This window comes from Alexandromys fortis, unplaced genomic scaffold, assembly GCF_014885135.2.
Source record: "Alexandromys fortis isolate MF-2015 unplaced genomic scaffold, M_Fortis_MF-2015_v1.1 scaffold_52, whole genome shotgun sequence".
Taxonomy (NCBI): domain Eukaryota; kingdom Metazoa; phylum Chordata; class Mammalia; order Rodentia; family Cricetidae; genus Alexandromys; species Alexandromys fortis.
In genome coordinates, this window is record NW_026067929.1 from 5203568 (window position 1) to 5216916 (window position 13349).

At 51.9% G+C, this 13349-nt stretch overlaps 1 protein-coding gene across 1 annotated transcript in view; it reads right to left on the bottom strand.

Moving 5' to 3' along the window:
- The window catches only part of Dap (death associated protein), a 39045-nt gene extending 26702 nt beyond the window's left edge, over positions 1–12343 (bottom strand). Inside the window, exons 1-2 of the mRNA XM_050144787.1 lie at positions 12145–12343; positions 3585–3681 (exon numbers count right to left, since the gene is read on the bottom strand). Of these exons, the coding sequence (XP_050000744.1) occupies positions 3585–3681; positions 12145–12199 (152 nt within the window). The 5' untranslated portion in view covers positions 12200–12343. The remainder of the gene's footprint in view (positions 1–3584; positions 3682–12144) is intronic.
- Between the last annotated feature and the right edge of the window lie 1006 nt (positions 12344–13349).

Sequence of the window (13349 nt, forward strand, 5' to 3'; positions counted from 1 at the left end):
TCTGCTCTGCACCTCCACGCTCTTGCTGGTTCACACAGCCAGGTCATCACAGAAATGACCCCATTGCTAGTTCCAGTTCTCTGCCTGGTTTTATCATGTGACCAAATGCCTGACCAAAAAAAAAAAAAAAAAAAAAAAAAAACCCGAAAGAAAGATTGGTTTGGGTACAGGTTGGAAAGCTCAGTCCATCATGGAAGGGAGGGCGTGGCAGAACAGGGGGATCTGTGTCAGTGTAGCCACGAGACAGAGCGAGAAAGTCTGAAAAACTGGCACACAGAGACACCGTTGTCCAGAGCCCCCTCTACCTCCTGCGCATCCTAAGGGAAGACCTGTGCCAGCACAGACTCCTCCAGCACAGAGCCGGACGAGCAGACACAGTCCCTCTGCACAGCATTCTCTCCTCCTCCTAAACGGTTTATGTCAGGCGTTCTGTCCCAGGGACAAGGAGGCTAACAAACACACCATCTTCCCAGAGCTACAGCAGAACAAATACGTTTTCAGACAGATGAGAGACGAAAGGATCCATCCCCAAGAGACACTCTGTCACAGTCCATTTTCTGCCATATAGTGTAGTAATGTGATTGTAAAGAAAAGAGCGTCTACCTCGGCTCATGGACTAGTCCAAGGTCGGGGCTGCGTCTGGTGACAACTCTAAGGGGGCACGGGGCAGCTTGGGGGTATGGCATATGTATTACTTTCTGGTGTCCCCATCTACTGTACAAAGCCACCAGAATCCATTCATGGGGCCCAGGCCATGACTTACATAACCACCCCTTAAAGCCCGCTAGTCTGACCTTTCCACCGTCTCTGCCTCACAGTGGGGGCTGAATTTCAACTCAGGAGTGTCTGAGGGGCAGACTTGGCCCATTTCCAAGACGCGCACCTTCACCGTAGAGGACACCAGGCAGAATACATATGTGGACATCTACAGTAGGTCATAAATGACTTCATCTCTTTAACCTCTTTCAAGACTATGAACTATAACAACAAACATTATCTATGTACAAGGGGACCGTAGTCCCTGCCATGCTTGAGCTAGCTCCGCTGTGAGCGCTGGCTAAAGGTCCCTCTTCACAGGCCTGTGCTAGTGATCCCAGGTGTCTACTCAAAGCAGGCCGTGGTGGGAGTATTTAGCTCACAAAACAGCAAGTGCTACAGACGAAGGCTTTGTCATCAGGAGAGTGTGGCCAGCAGTTCCCACGTGCGGTATCGGGGGTACAGGGAGAACTAGCAGGGGCACCGAGAGAGGATGGGCTTGGACAGTTTCAGGGCTTCCTCTTTTCACCTTTTATTATTTTAGGAACATGAGCATATATGCCTATATATACATAGACATAGGTATATATACCTGATGGGCCTAGTGCTGAGCATTTTATCTACATATATGTTTGTGTGTCACATGTGTCTGGTGCCTGGAGAGGCCAGAGAGCCACTGGATGGATATCTTGCTGGAGTCAGAGATGCTTGTGAGGCTCCAGAAGGTGCTGGGAATCGAATGTGGTTCCTCTGCAAGAGCGGCCAGTGATCTTGATCACTGGGCCATCTCTCCAGCCCTTATTTTCATGGTTTTCATTTTTCTCTTACATTTAGTATCTCAAAGCAGCCCGGCAGCATAAGGCATTTCTAAATCCCTGGAAAATTAAAGATTAAGGGCTGCATAAGCTCATGTGAAGAAATAATTTCCAGGGAGGTTGTGAGACACCTTGGGTCACAGAATGACCTCCTCAGGGCTCCGAACATTCATCTTCTGTGTAATCACTGCTCTGTCTCCAAGAGGAAGGAAGAAGCCACCAGAAATGAGTTGGCAAGCAGTCTTAAATATCCAGGAGATGTTTAAAAGGGAGTTTGCAAGTGTGACTCTAAGGGGGAGACTGACATGGGACGTAGACAGCAGCCCTATTTTCACATCCGGAGTAAAAGCTTAAGGTTGTGAGAGTAAAGTCTGCCCAACTGCAGACTCAATGCCACTCCCCAGAGGATGACTACATACTCTATACATTCTGGAAATAAACAGGGCTTTTCCATGTATAAAGCGATGCCGGCCCTGTCCCTGGAGCCACGCTGAAAACTGCTAACTCCCCAATCTCTTTATGGCGAAGGCACACAGGTGGTCTGTGGCATATGTGCGCACACACAGAAAAGCAGTAAGAAGTATTTTCAAAATCCCCAAAGAAGCAACAGCGATAATCATTACTGAGCTGTGTTGACTATTACTCAGACACCCAGCACAGGACGGGGAGAAAGGCAAAGTCCAGCTTGCACCATCACACGGGGCACCAGGACCGATGCCTGCATCAGCACAAGTCAGCAGCCTGCTGTGCAGATTTCTCCCACTCGGGGTGTGCTCCCATTAGGTCACATGGCTTAGCCACGTCGGTGAAGGGCCAAGCCAGAGCCAATATACCCACAAGGAACACAGCAATCTGACTCCAGGGTAGCACAACAACAGAGACTTTGCCTGCAGCTCTGCAGACTCGACTCTGCAATCAGCTTGCTCCATCCTCCCCGGCTCTACAGATGTGTGTGTGGGTGGGGTAGGGACTGATTAATCCTTCAGGAGAAGAGGATGCTGTAATCTAAGGCGGGCGCACCCCATCTTCCTCTCAAGGCCACTCCTCCGTGATTTTAGCTGCTCCTCTCCTACATTAGCTGCTGCATTTCCGCTCATGGGAAAGTCAGAAGAAGCGCAAGGGGCCGCCCTGTCTTGGCTCCTACACACAGGTAACTTTCCATCCCTCGAAATCTAGAGGCTGGACCACTCCCTTTCCTGGCCAACAACCCCCTTCCTTCTTGCTAGAGTGGAGACACCGTGTGCAGTGGAACACTGCTGTGGATGCTCTTCCACATGGATGTATTCATGGTTGTATCTGTGGTGGTGATAATATGACATGGTTACTCACGATGAGGGATGCAGCCCTCAAACCAAGCTTCGAGACCAGAACCTTCAAGAAAAACAGGTGGCCGACAGAGAGGGGCAAACAGAATGCAGGACCCCGGAGGGCTGGGGCTGTCACTGAAGGACACACGCGGGCACTTGGAGAGTAGCCTTGCTTATTACAGATCTGCCTGCAGAGCATTTCCCAAGTCGGTTCCCTACCCTGCCTGTGAGGATGCTGAGGTTCCACGGTGTGAGCGGTCACAGGAGGTCCAGGGGGATCCAGGTGGAAGCCCTAGTGGAGAGCTCCTGTCCACAGATGGGCAGTGCACACGTCTCGGGACTGGGCAGAGACCTGAGCACCAAGAACCACTAGGCACAAGAATCCATTTCCTCCACCCTGTGACCTGCCAGGAGAGGTGGAAGCTCTGTCCCCCTGCCCCCTCCAGAGTGCCAGACTACAGGGTGAGGGTATGGTCCACTCCGCTCCTGGGCCCAGCAGCCCTGGTTAGACCAGAGGACAGGGTGCCTGGCCGAGGGGAGCCAGACGGCACACTCCAGATGCACGGTCTCCCCCCTGCTAGCGCAGAGCCCTGCCTCACACAGTGTGCGGGCTGGAAGTCCAGGAGGCGCTGGACGCACAGGCAGCATTAATATTTAACCGAGCGGTCACTTGCACAGTCTGCTCGCGTCACTCGCTGTCTCTCACCTGGCGCTTTCCCATTCCTGCTCGTCTTTGTCTTTTTCTTCCTTCCCGTCTCCCGTGTGTGGGTGTTTCTGCACAATCCGCATTCCGCCGGCTTTCACTGAAATAAAAACAAAGGCGGGGTGACCAGGGTGGAGGGGCGTCTGCCTGTGGATCTGGGGCACCTGATGGAAGGCCACGGTTATCGAATGCACGCCAGGGACAGTGACGATCATAAACAGGGGGAGGGTAGCGTAATGTAGAGGAGACGGACTTGATACAGCCCTCAGTGCCCTATTATACCTTAGAGACTTCCCAGGGCTCCTGCGTTCCTTTCCCATCGCCTCCAAGTACTTTCTAAGAACAGCAGTGTGAACGGAACATAAGCCAGGTGACATCGTGGCTACTCTGGGCTGTCTGTGTCGTAGGGACAAAACACGGGCCTCTTAAAGCCTGCCTCGTGATCTGAGTTCTTCAAACACCAGTGGTTTGGACAGGGTGACAGAGCCATGGCTGCCCAGCAAGTTCTGGGAAATTCCCTCGCACCGGGGTTGCGGACATGAATCACGCCCAGCTTCTGGGTGGGTGCCAGGAATCCGAACTCAAGTCCGCAGGCTTTCAGAATAAGCCCTGGGCCGAAATGGCCGTTCTCTCAGCTGCGATGGGTTCTTCTCAAGAGAGACTGGTACTGGGTGAATCTCAGAGCCCAGCCATTCAGAGCAACCCTCCTTCCCAAACAGTGCTCCAAAAGGCTGCTGTTGGCAGAAGTCATGGTCTTTCTAAAAGCAGCTTTTAAACACACTTCCTGTACCACGGAGCTCGCCTGTTTAGATGGTCTAACAGGGCCTGAGTGTATTCAGAGCAGTGAGACCATGCTATCACTACGTTATGTCATCCCACACAGAAATCCCACACCCATGAAGAGCCTTCCCTGCCCATCCCTCCTTGGCTCCTGGTAACCATCAGTCATATATATTTCTACTCCGGACATCTAGGGTGGAGAAATCACAGAACACACAGAATTTGGTCATTGGCTCTTTTCCTTTATTTTCAAAGTTCACCTATGTTACTCCATGCATTAGGGCTTCATTCTTTAATGCCAAATACAATCAATCCTCCGCATGGATACAGCACATATTTGATTTGCCCTCTCACCAGGTGATGGGCACTTAGAGTGTTGGCAGTTTGGGCTGTTATGAGCACTGCAGCGTTGGATAACGTTTATATAATTTTCTGTGTCTGTGTGATCATTTCCTTGGATCTGTATATAGGCATGGGATAGTAGGGTTCCATAGGAACCCTGTGTACCCTACTGAGAAATGACCAGCGTACACCAGGGGCCTCTGATTTCTACACATGTGTACCCACATGTTATCTGTAATTGTAGTCAAGCTAGCCAGGGAAGGAGGGGCAGAGATGGAGAGTGTAGAATGGAAAAAATGAGGAAATGCCAGGTAGACAATCCAATGGATTACCGTGAGTGCGTGAGTGTGGAGGACTAGGGTGGATACTGGATATTTCTCCGGGACGCTAAGTGTTTCTCAATCTTTCCTCCACCTGTTGTTTTTGAGCGAAGCAGGTTCTGAGGAGCCGTCTATCTCCACCTCTCTAGCACTCAATTACAGACACGAACTAGCTTCTATGTGGGTGCCAGGAATCTGAAATCAGATCCTCAAGCTTTTGGGGCAAGCACATTACCAACGCGGCCATCTCCCCAGCCCCAGATGGGTCCAAGGGAGATTTTAGAGCCTTCACTGCGCTAATGTGCATCAAGCTTGTTTTTTTTTTTTTTTTTTTTTTTTTTTTTTTTTTTTTTGAGACACTGAAAAAGGTAAATTACAGACTTTTGCTTTGTGGTTGTCACTGAGAGATTTGCACTTGAAGCATGACAGCTTCTTTTTAGGTTGAGCATCATGTTGAGGTTTAGGCCTGGATTCTGGGCCTGCAGGTTCAAACCCCAGCGCTGCCTGTACTTGTGGGAATGTAGGCACGTGTGTGTCTCACATTAGGTCTCAGGGCCCTCTCTACCTGTGAAAAGAGTGACAATGTCCCTCCCTCTCAGAGACATCTGAGGATAACTCAATTAGCTCCTGAAACATCTGAGAGAGCTGGCAGACACGATATGCTCCCCTCTAGCAAGCATGTACTGAGATGAGAACTCAGAGCTTAGAAAGAGCTCACGGACTCAAATCCCTTGTGCTTGAACATCTCCCCACTGTGGAGGGAACAGGACCACAGGGAAGGAGGCCACTGTGAGGGCTGACAATCAGCAAGCCTTCATTCATCGGGGAGCCACTGTTAGGTAAGGACTCTTCCAGAGATCCTGGGTGATTCTGCCACGTCTCCTTTGTCACTGTTGCGATGTTCTAGGCACCCAACTAACCACACCAGCATCACACTAAGCCACCCTGTGCTAGGGCCCAGTTCCCCCAGGGTCACAGTCTATAAGAGGCACAGCTGGACCAGATAGATCTAGATGACGGATGCCCTTAATCACTGGGAACCCTTCCAAGCAGTGTGCAGACAGGCTATGGTCAGGTCCTGATCATTAGATCACCTGTAGGCGGGAGGAAAGTTTGAAGTACAAAACTAATCTGTGGAACAACATCCTGTCCAAATGGGAAGAAGGTAGAGGAACCTTCCTTGCTGGGAGCAAATGGAGGGGGCGGTGACTCCCTGCCATCCCTGGTGGAAGTTCCCCTCAGCTGTTACAGTGTTGAGCTTCAAGAGGCAGTCAGGGCAGTTACTGCGAAGGCTCTACAAGAGGCTGGAAAAATCTGTAGCAGGACAGCAGACAGAGAGAACGGTCTTCCAGGATCCTGCAGATTCTGGGCAGAGCAGCTAACAGTGAGTGGGTTTAGCTGTTAATAGCGCACACCCATGGCTCCAAAGCTTGAGTGCTATCCTAAAAGATGCTTTGAAGGGCAGCTGCCTTGGCTCTTCCCGGAGAAGAGCTGCTGAAATGGTACTAACAGGAGGCTAATCCGCCCTTGGGAGGTGAGAACACAAAGGGCCAGCACGCTGTAGGTTAGAAATCAGCCCAGGCAGTGCACCGCAGAAGTATGGAAGCAAAGGGAGGTGGAACTGGACCTTCCCTACGACATGCGGGACGGGAGCTTAAAATAGAAGGGAACAGGGCAAAGGAATGCAGTCTGTCTTCATTAGAAGTGTTTCTACATTACCAGGCAAGGAAGGGCCTCCCTTCAGTAGACGCTCACGCAGCCCAGGGTGTGAGCTCTGTAAAGCAAAGGTGGGGAATGTGAGGGGGCATCATCAAGGGTAGACACTGGGTGCTGATGTCTGGCCTGGCATCTACTTGTCAGTTGTGGGAAATCCCAGCGGGAACCCTCTGCCCCAGACCATGTAGTCTTCACAGAGGCTCTCCGTGGTAAGCGCTAAAATTATGAGCCCCTCCCGGATGCCCTGATCCTGCACCTCAGACAGCTCATCACTAAGGAAGCTGAGGGGAAATGGAAGAGAGCAACGCTCTTCGGTTAGGGTGCAGGCTGCTGACTTAAGCCACATAGGCTGGGGGAGGAAATGAAGTTAAGGGACAGGGTGTGACCGACGAAGGCCATGTCCATCTTCCACATCACTGTGTCTGAGAGCAGAGGCACCACGCAGCTGTCTTGTCAGTCACGAGAGAAAGCAGGACCCGACTGCTGGAGGTGCTGGGGAGAACTGTCATCAGAAATCCTGGAGGCAGGGACTGTTAGGTGTTGGCCGATGCCACCTCTGGACCCGCGTGGCAACTGGGTCAAGGCCACTTAGCTGGGTCGTGGGCAGCAGAATGGGGAACAGTGACTGTGGGGTTACTTTTAATGTCTCCTCTTCCCCAGAACTTACGAATGTGTTCTATGGCAAGGTGAAAGTATGGCTGCAGAGGGAACTGAAAGCCAATCGTCTGAACCTAAGATTACTCTCGATTAGCCACGTGGACCACATAATCAGAAGGGTCTTTAGATGTGACAAGAGGAAAGAGAAGAGTCAGGGTCCCAGTGGGGATGGAGGAACGGGCTACAAACCAAGGCATGTGGGTGAACTCAACACAGAGAAGGTCCAGAGAGAAGGCTCCCCCTGGAGCCTCAGAGGACAACAGCCCTGCTGACACCTTGGCCTGAGCATTGTGACACCTACTCTAGACTCTTCCTAGACTGTGAAAGGAAGAACTGAATTATTTTGCATTTACTGAGATTTTAAAAAAAAAAGCAAAGTCGTAGGACTAAAAAGAGCAAAGTGCACTATTTCTCACCCGACCTGAAATAAACACAATCATTTGTCTAGTGACTTTAAGCTCATTGTGGTTTTAAAACCACCAAGTTTACTCGAATTACCTGTAGAAACTACCACAGCAAAGCCTGCCTCTCACGGGCCCCGCCAGAGACCTGATATTCTACCACATTCAACCCTCCGTGGCAGCCTGTGCAGACACGGCAGCATCACAGGGCAGAAAGTGCCCGGGAATCCACGCTGCTTCTTGGTGGAAGTACAACAGGAGAAAAGGAACTTTGACTTCTTCAGCTCAGACTGTTTTAAAAAGCGAATATTCCCTGTGTAAGCAAAACGATGCCTGAGATATGGATGTGAGACGGCCACCAAGCATGTCAGGACACAGGGCGGTGGCTGAAATGAACAGGGCACATACAGCAGGCTCCAGAAGGGGAAGCTAGCCGGAGCTGTCTAAGGAACAGGGGAGGTAACTGTAACCGCATTACAAATGCTAGGTCAACCCTGATGGAAACACATAAGAGAAAACAGTCACTAAAGCGTGCCCCGTGGCATGTTGGGAGTGGAAGTAGAAGGCGCTTGCTCCCTTCAACCGGTGGTCAATGGCTGGGTTCCCTGACTGAATGTGGGAACCTGCTTACCACGTGTATGACAGGATGCTCGCTACGGAAAGGCAAATTCACCTTTCATTTTTGGCAACAGAACAGCCTGGATAACCCAAAAACTTCCTGCGAGAGAGTACTTCAGGGTCAATTGCCATCCGCAGGCTTTAATGCAGCCTGAAGCCATGTCTGAATGATTAATGCAATGGAGCTGAATTATCGGTGTTGCTGAAAATAGCAAGTGGCCTATTTCCCGCCGCACGTGACATAAGCAGCCACGTTCACATTTCCGTCTGACAACTTCTGGGGGACAGCCCTACAGAAGAGCAGCAACACATGATGGGATCACGTTATCAGTTTATGAAACCCGACTTATCGTGTTGGCTCCCCTGGGCAATGGGTACACGTGGTGGGGGCTATAAGCCTGAAACGTGTATCTGCCAAGCGGGTCTTTATCCAGTTCACGTGGGGACTGGCAGGGGTGAGTCATTGCATGTAGTCTGGGCAGCTGGGAAGGCCACGGCCGCCGTTAGAACCAATGCAGCTTCTGAATGCGTTGCTGCCTTAGCAAGAGCGGTTGAACCAACGGGCTCACCCCAGTTCTCCATGCATTTTCTGGTGAGGAGCAGCAGTGGGGGCTGCAGTCTGGGCTGATGCCTGCAGAGCACAGTGACATGCCATGTATCCCAGGAAGGTCTCTGTGCAGCACGTCCTTCTTTGCAAACCACCTCCCTAACCTCACAGCTTGGGAGGGGCCTCTGTCGAGCGATGAACACTGTCAGGCTGCTAAGGTCCTTCAGGCCAGTCCCCCACCTCCCATAACCAGCTCTTAGAGGTCAGTAAGTCACCCCAAATAGCTCTGCCAATGATTTAAATGGCACTGCCCACAGTATCTTGATGGTAGGCCACTGCAGTCAAAGTGCCCAGCACTTAAATACTTGCTGGTATGGTTGTAACACTGACCAGACTCTAGTTAGACCACCGTGCTAATTCTAGCCGTTCACTACCTGTGCAAATGAGGACAGCAGGGAGGCTGTAGGCGTGGCATTAGAAAGTGAGGTGAGGGGTGGAGGCAGACAGGCCTTGGGGAAACTTTCCTGGAGCTGTTTACTGAGCGTCTCCTTTTAGGTTGTGTTGCCAGCCCCTGAAGGTGCAGACGCAGGCAGGCAGGGAAGCCAGGAGAGTGGGAGAGACTGGGGGTAGGTGCAGCAAGGAAAACGGGCATTGTAGGGACTGGAGAGGCCAATAAACAGAGAACACAAGAGAGGACAGCAAAAGAGGCGTGGTAAGAGGATTTTATTATTTCCAATGAAAGATTTAAGCACAAGTCTGTTATACAATGTAAGCACTTAATGAAAGCTTTCCCGAAGTTCTTACGCAGTCATTTTGACTTATGGACTGTGTTCTTGGCAATCCTTTATTATTCTTTACTAGTGGGTGGCCCTTTCTTCTTTCTACAAACATTTATCCCGCAGCACTGCAGCTCTCTCACATTGCCAGACAAAAAAGGGCACACTCTGGCCTCCTGGCCACAGAAAGGAGAAACACACGCTACACAGGGGGGCGCAGCTGAGAAGCACAGCCTGCTACCTGCGCAGTCCCTCCCACCCCTCTGGGCTCGTGGGTCTCCGTGGCCACGGGATTTCCACTCCTAAGACCTTTCGGTCAGGTGAGTAAAAGGGCTTGCCCTAAGGTCACAGACCTGTTTGATTAACAAGAGGAACAAACAGGCAAAGGAGCAGCAAAAGTTACAGTCCCAAGGCCAGGCCCCACCTACAGCTACCCCAGAGGAAGACCATCTGGTCCAGTCTCTAACGTCAGGTGAGGAGACCCCTGAGTCCCAGAGAAGCACAATGTCATGCCCCAAAATTCTAAACTTAGAGCCCAAGTGCACAGCTGCACAGACACAGTGAAGTGGTTCTCCCTGTAGGCACAAACAAGGTATTCCATTTCTAATTCAAAAGCCTGTTTGCAAACCAAAGTAAACCAGAACTCTCCAGTTTCTCCAAGTGAACTTTTCCTTCCTCTGATCCTGAGGTGTGCCTCAGAGCCTCTGTGAGCAATTTAATCAATGTTGTTTTGACTCATTGTCTTTCTAGGAGGCACACATTAATGAACTCCTTCTTCAGGGAGACTCCATTGAGTCTCTGTGGAGCACAGGCCCCTCGCCTCAGCCTGGAATCCTGCATTGTGGGTCAGGCCAAGCAGAACAGATCCACAGGCAGCTGGACCCAAACCACTCCTTTAAGAGTTAAAGGTCAGGGTTTTCCTTAATGGAAATCTTTCTTTGTTGTTCTTTGGTTTTGCTCTTCTTAAATTTTAATAGAAAAAAGTTTTTATACAATATAGTCTGATTATGATTTTCCCCTCCCCTACTCCTCCCCCACTGCCCTACCCACCAACTTCACTTTTTTTTAAAAAAAGAAAATTAAACACACTCTCTCTCACACACAAACCACAAAACCAGAAACCAAAACACACAAAGCAAAAGACTAATAAAAAACACCAACAAACAAACCAAAAAACCCCCCACAAAACAAACAAACAAAAAACCCAAAGCAACACAACACAGGAAATCTACAAAAAAAATACCATTGAGTTCATTTTGCCTTGGTCATCTACCTACGGAGCATGGGGCCTACTCTGAAAAGTGAGACTTTATTGGAGAAGACTAATTTTTCCTTTGCAGAACTGGCACTAGTTTTGGATAGGCTTGGTTAGGGGCTGGAGTCTGTGTCTTAAAGGGAGTCTTTCCAAGGGTGGTTTTGTTTGGTCCGAAGCGAGGATCGAACCCAGAGCGTTACACACTCCATGATGGAATCTTACAGCAAACACAAAGTGTTTCCACCACAGCGGGATCCTTTTCTAACTCCTACACCCGGTGAGGTTAGCGGAGAGGCGCTGTCAGAGTGCACCACCTTTCCGTCACTCCTGTCCTCCCGTGGGGGCCAGCAGCTGCAGAGGTGTGACATTTTTACAACAGAGAGACTGCACAGAAGTGTCCCCCACCCAGCACTGTCCTCTAAGGTTTGCTGGGAGAAGCCCTGGTTCAGAGCGTGTGCCCCCGAGACCTGGAGGCGCTCTAAGTAGACTTGGCTTAGAGGACCCGCGGCCTTCGAGCCGCCTCTCAGGGGTGTTCTCACAGGCATCCTTGCCACCTAGCCCCACCAGCGTGGCAGCCACGGAGGAACAAACAGGAACTGAGTGGAGGCGGCGCCCAACGCGCACAGAGGTTGCTTGCCATTTCCTAAGAAAGGTGCCTCTTTCCTGAACTTAACTGCCTTGGCTTAGAGTTTGAGGGTTTGCTTTAAAAATATTACTTTAACCACTTTCAAGAGAAAGCTGGATGAGAAAAGAAAATGAGGAGAGAAAGTCGTGCCAGGTGATTAGTGATCGGGATTATTCCCGCTCCTTTGGTCCGTCAGTGTGAAACGCTGTCACCCCACGATTAATCATCACGGCATAACACTGCCTTTTAATTGTTGGGGACTCCCCCCAAACATCTGTGCAATCTCAGCGGAAGCTGCAGACGTTTGAGTTCTGAGTTGTACAACTGGGCTTAGCGCGGGCACTCGCGGCGACTCCCGAGGTGGCTACGTGTCCCCGCCGGGGAGGGCTGGATGCCCGCTCACCTGCGACCCGGAGCCCCCGCTCACCTGCGCGCGTGCGCATCGCCCCGGTCCGGGACCCGGGGAACCCCGATCCTGCCCCGCCCCCGCCCGGCGCCCCGAGACAAAGTGCAAACCAGTCAGTACCGGCGGGCGGGTGTCCGGCTTTGGTCTCCAGCTTCCCTTCTGGAGGCGAAGACATGGCGCCGCTGGCTCGAGGGGCAACGACGGCGGCGGCGGAGGGGTGGGCGGCTGCGCGCGCGCGAGGCCCCGGAGGGAAGGAAGGCGTGGGGCGCGCGCGGCTCGGGGACGCGCACTGCCGCCTTGGGCCGAGGGCGTGGCTCCGGGCGACTGCGTGGCACGGCCACGCCCACTCGCGCTGGGCGAGCCGCCCCGCCCTGCCCCACCCTGGCCGAGTGGAGCGTGCGCAGCGGCCAGCGCCACGTCTATCTCCTGGCAGCTAGCCGGGCAGAGTGACAAGGCGCGTGTCCGTGGAGGGCGCGCGGCCCCGCGATCGCTGGAGAGCTGGACGAGCAATGAGGCTCCTCCGCCTAGCTGTCCCCGAGGGAAGCGTCGCCCGCCGGTTGTTCGAGACCTCAGCGCTGGGTTTCGTTCAGAGATGACAGCGGCCTGCTTCATCTCTCAGCTATCAGCTCATTGCCCGTGGCTCCTTGGCCCATTTCGCTGCGCGACTCATCCGGTGCCTCTCCAGAACTCACAGCTCTACAAAGATCAGCAGTGGCACATTTCCTGTCTTTAGGAAAAGGCCTGCCGCCACCATCCCCTTTGGGTTACATATGTACCTTTGACGACACAGCTATTCAGAGAGGCCGGGTGCCACACCCTTCTATTCTTTTCTCAGTCCACAACGTGTTGACTAGCCCCCTCCCTGGCCCCACGCTGCCAAATCCAAAGATCACTTGTCCAGTGTCCTTGATCTCGTAGTAGCATTGGGGACAGCTGCGGATCCTCTTTAGCTTTAGGGATGCTGCGTCTTGTCCAGTCCGGAGGCCACCCTGGCTTGCCATTCAGCTTGGCCGGCTTCCCTGTAGACCTGTAACGCATCAGTCTCAGCTCCTCTTCCTTACACGTTCCTTGGGTGCTCTCTCCTGCGTAACTCATAAAAAGAGGTATTTATTTAACTTACAGCCCTCATGAGGCAGGTGGATTACAGGCTTGTATAGAGAACAAATTCTCGTCAGTAGAGGAGGTTCCCAGTTTTGAAGCCTTAAAGGGTGCCAAATGCAACCTGTAGCACGTACAGCCCACCAGACTCTTTCGTGATGGGGCCTGGCAAACTAACACCTCGTTGCTCATGGCTCCTTGGCCCACAGTGGCCGTTCTGGGGCTTC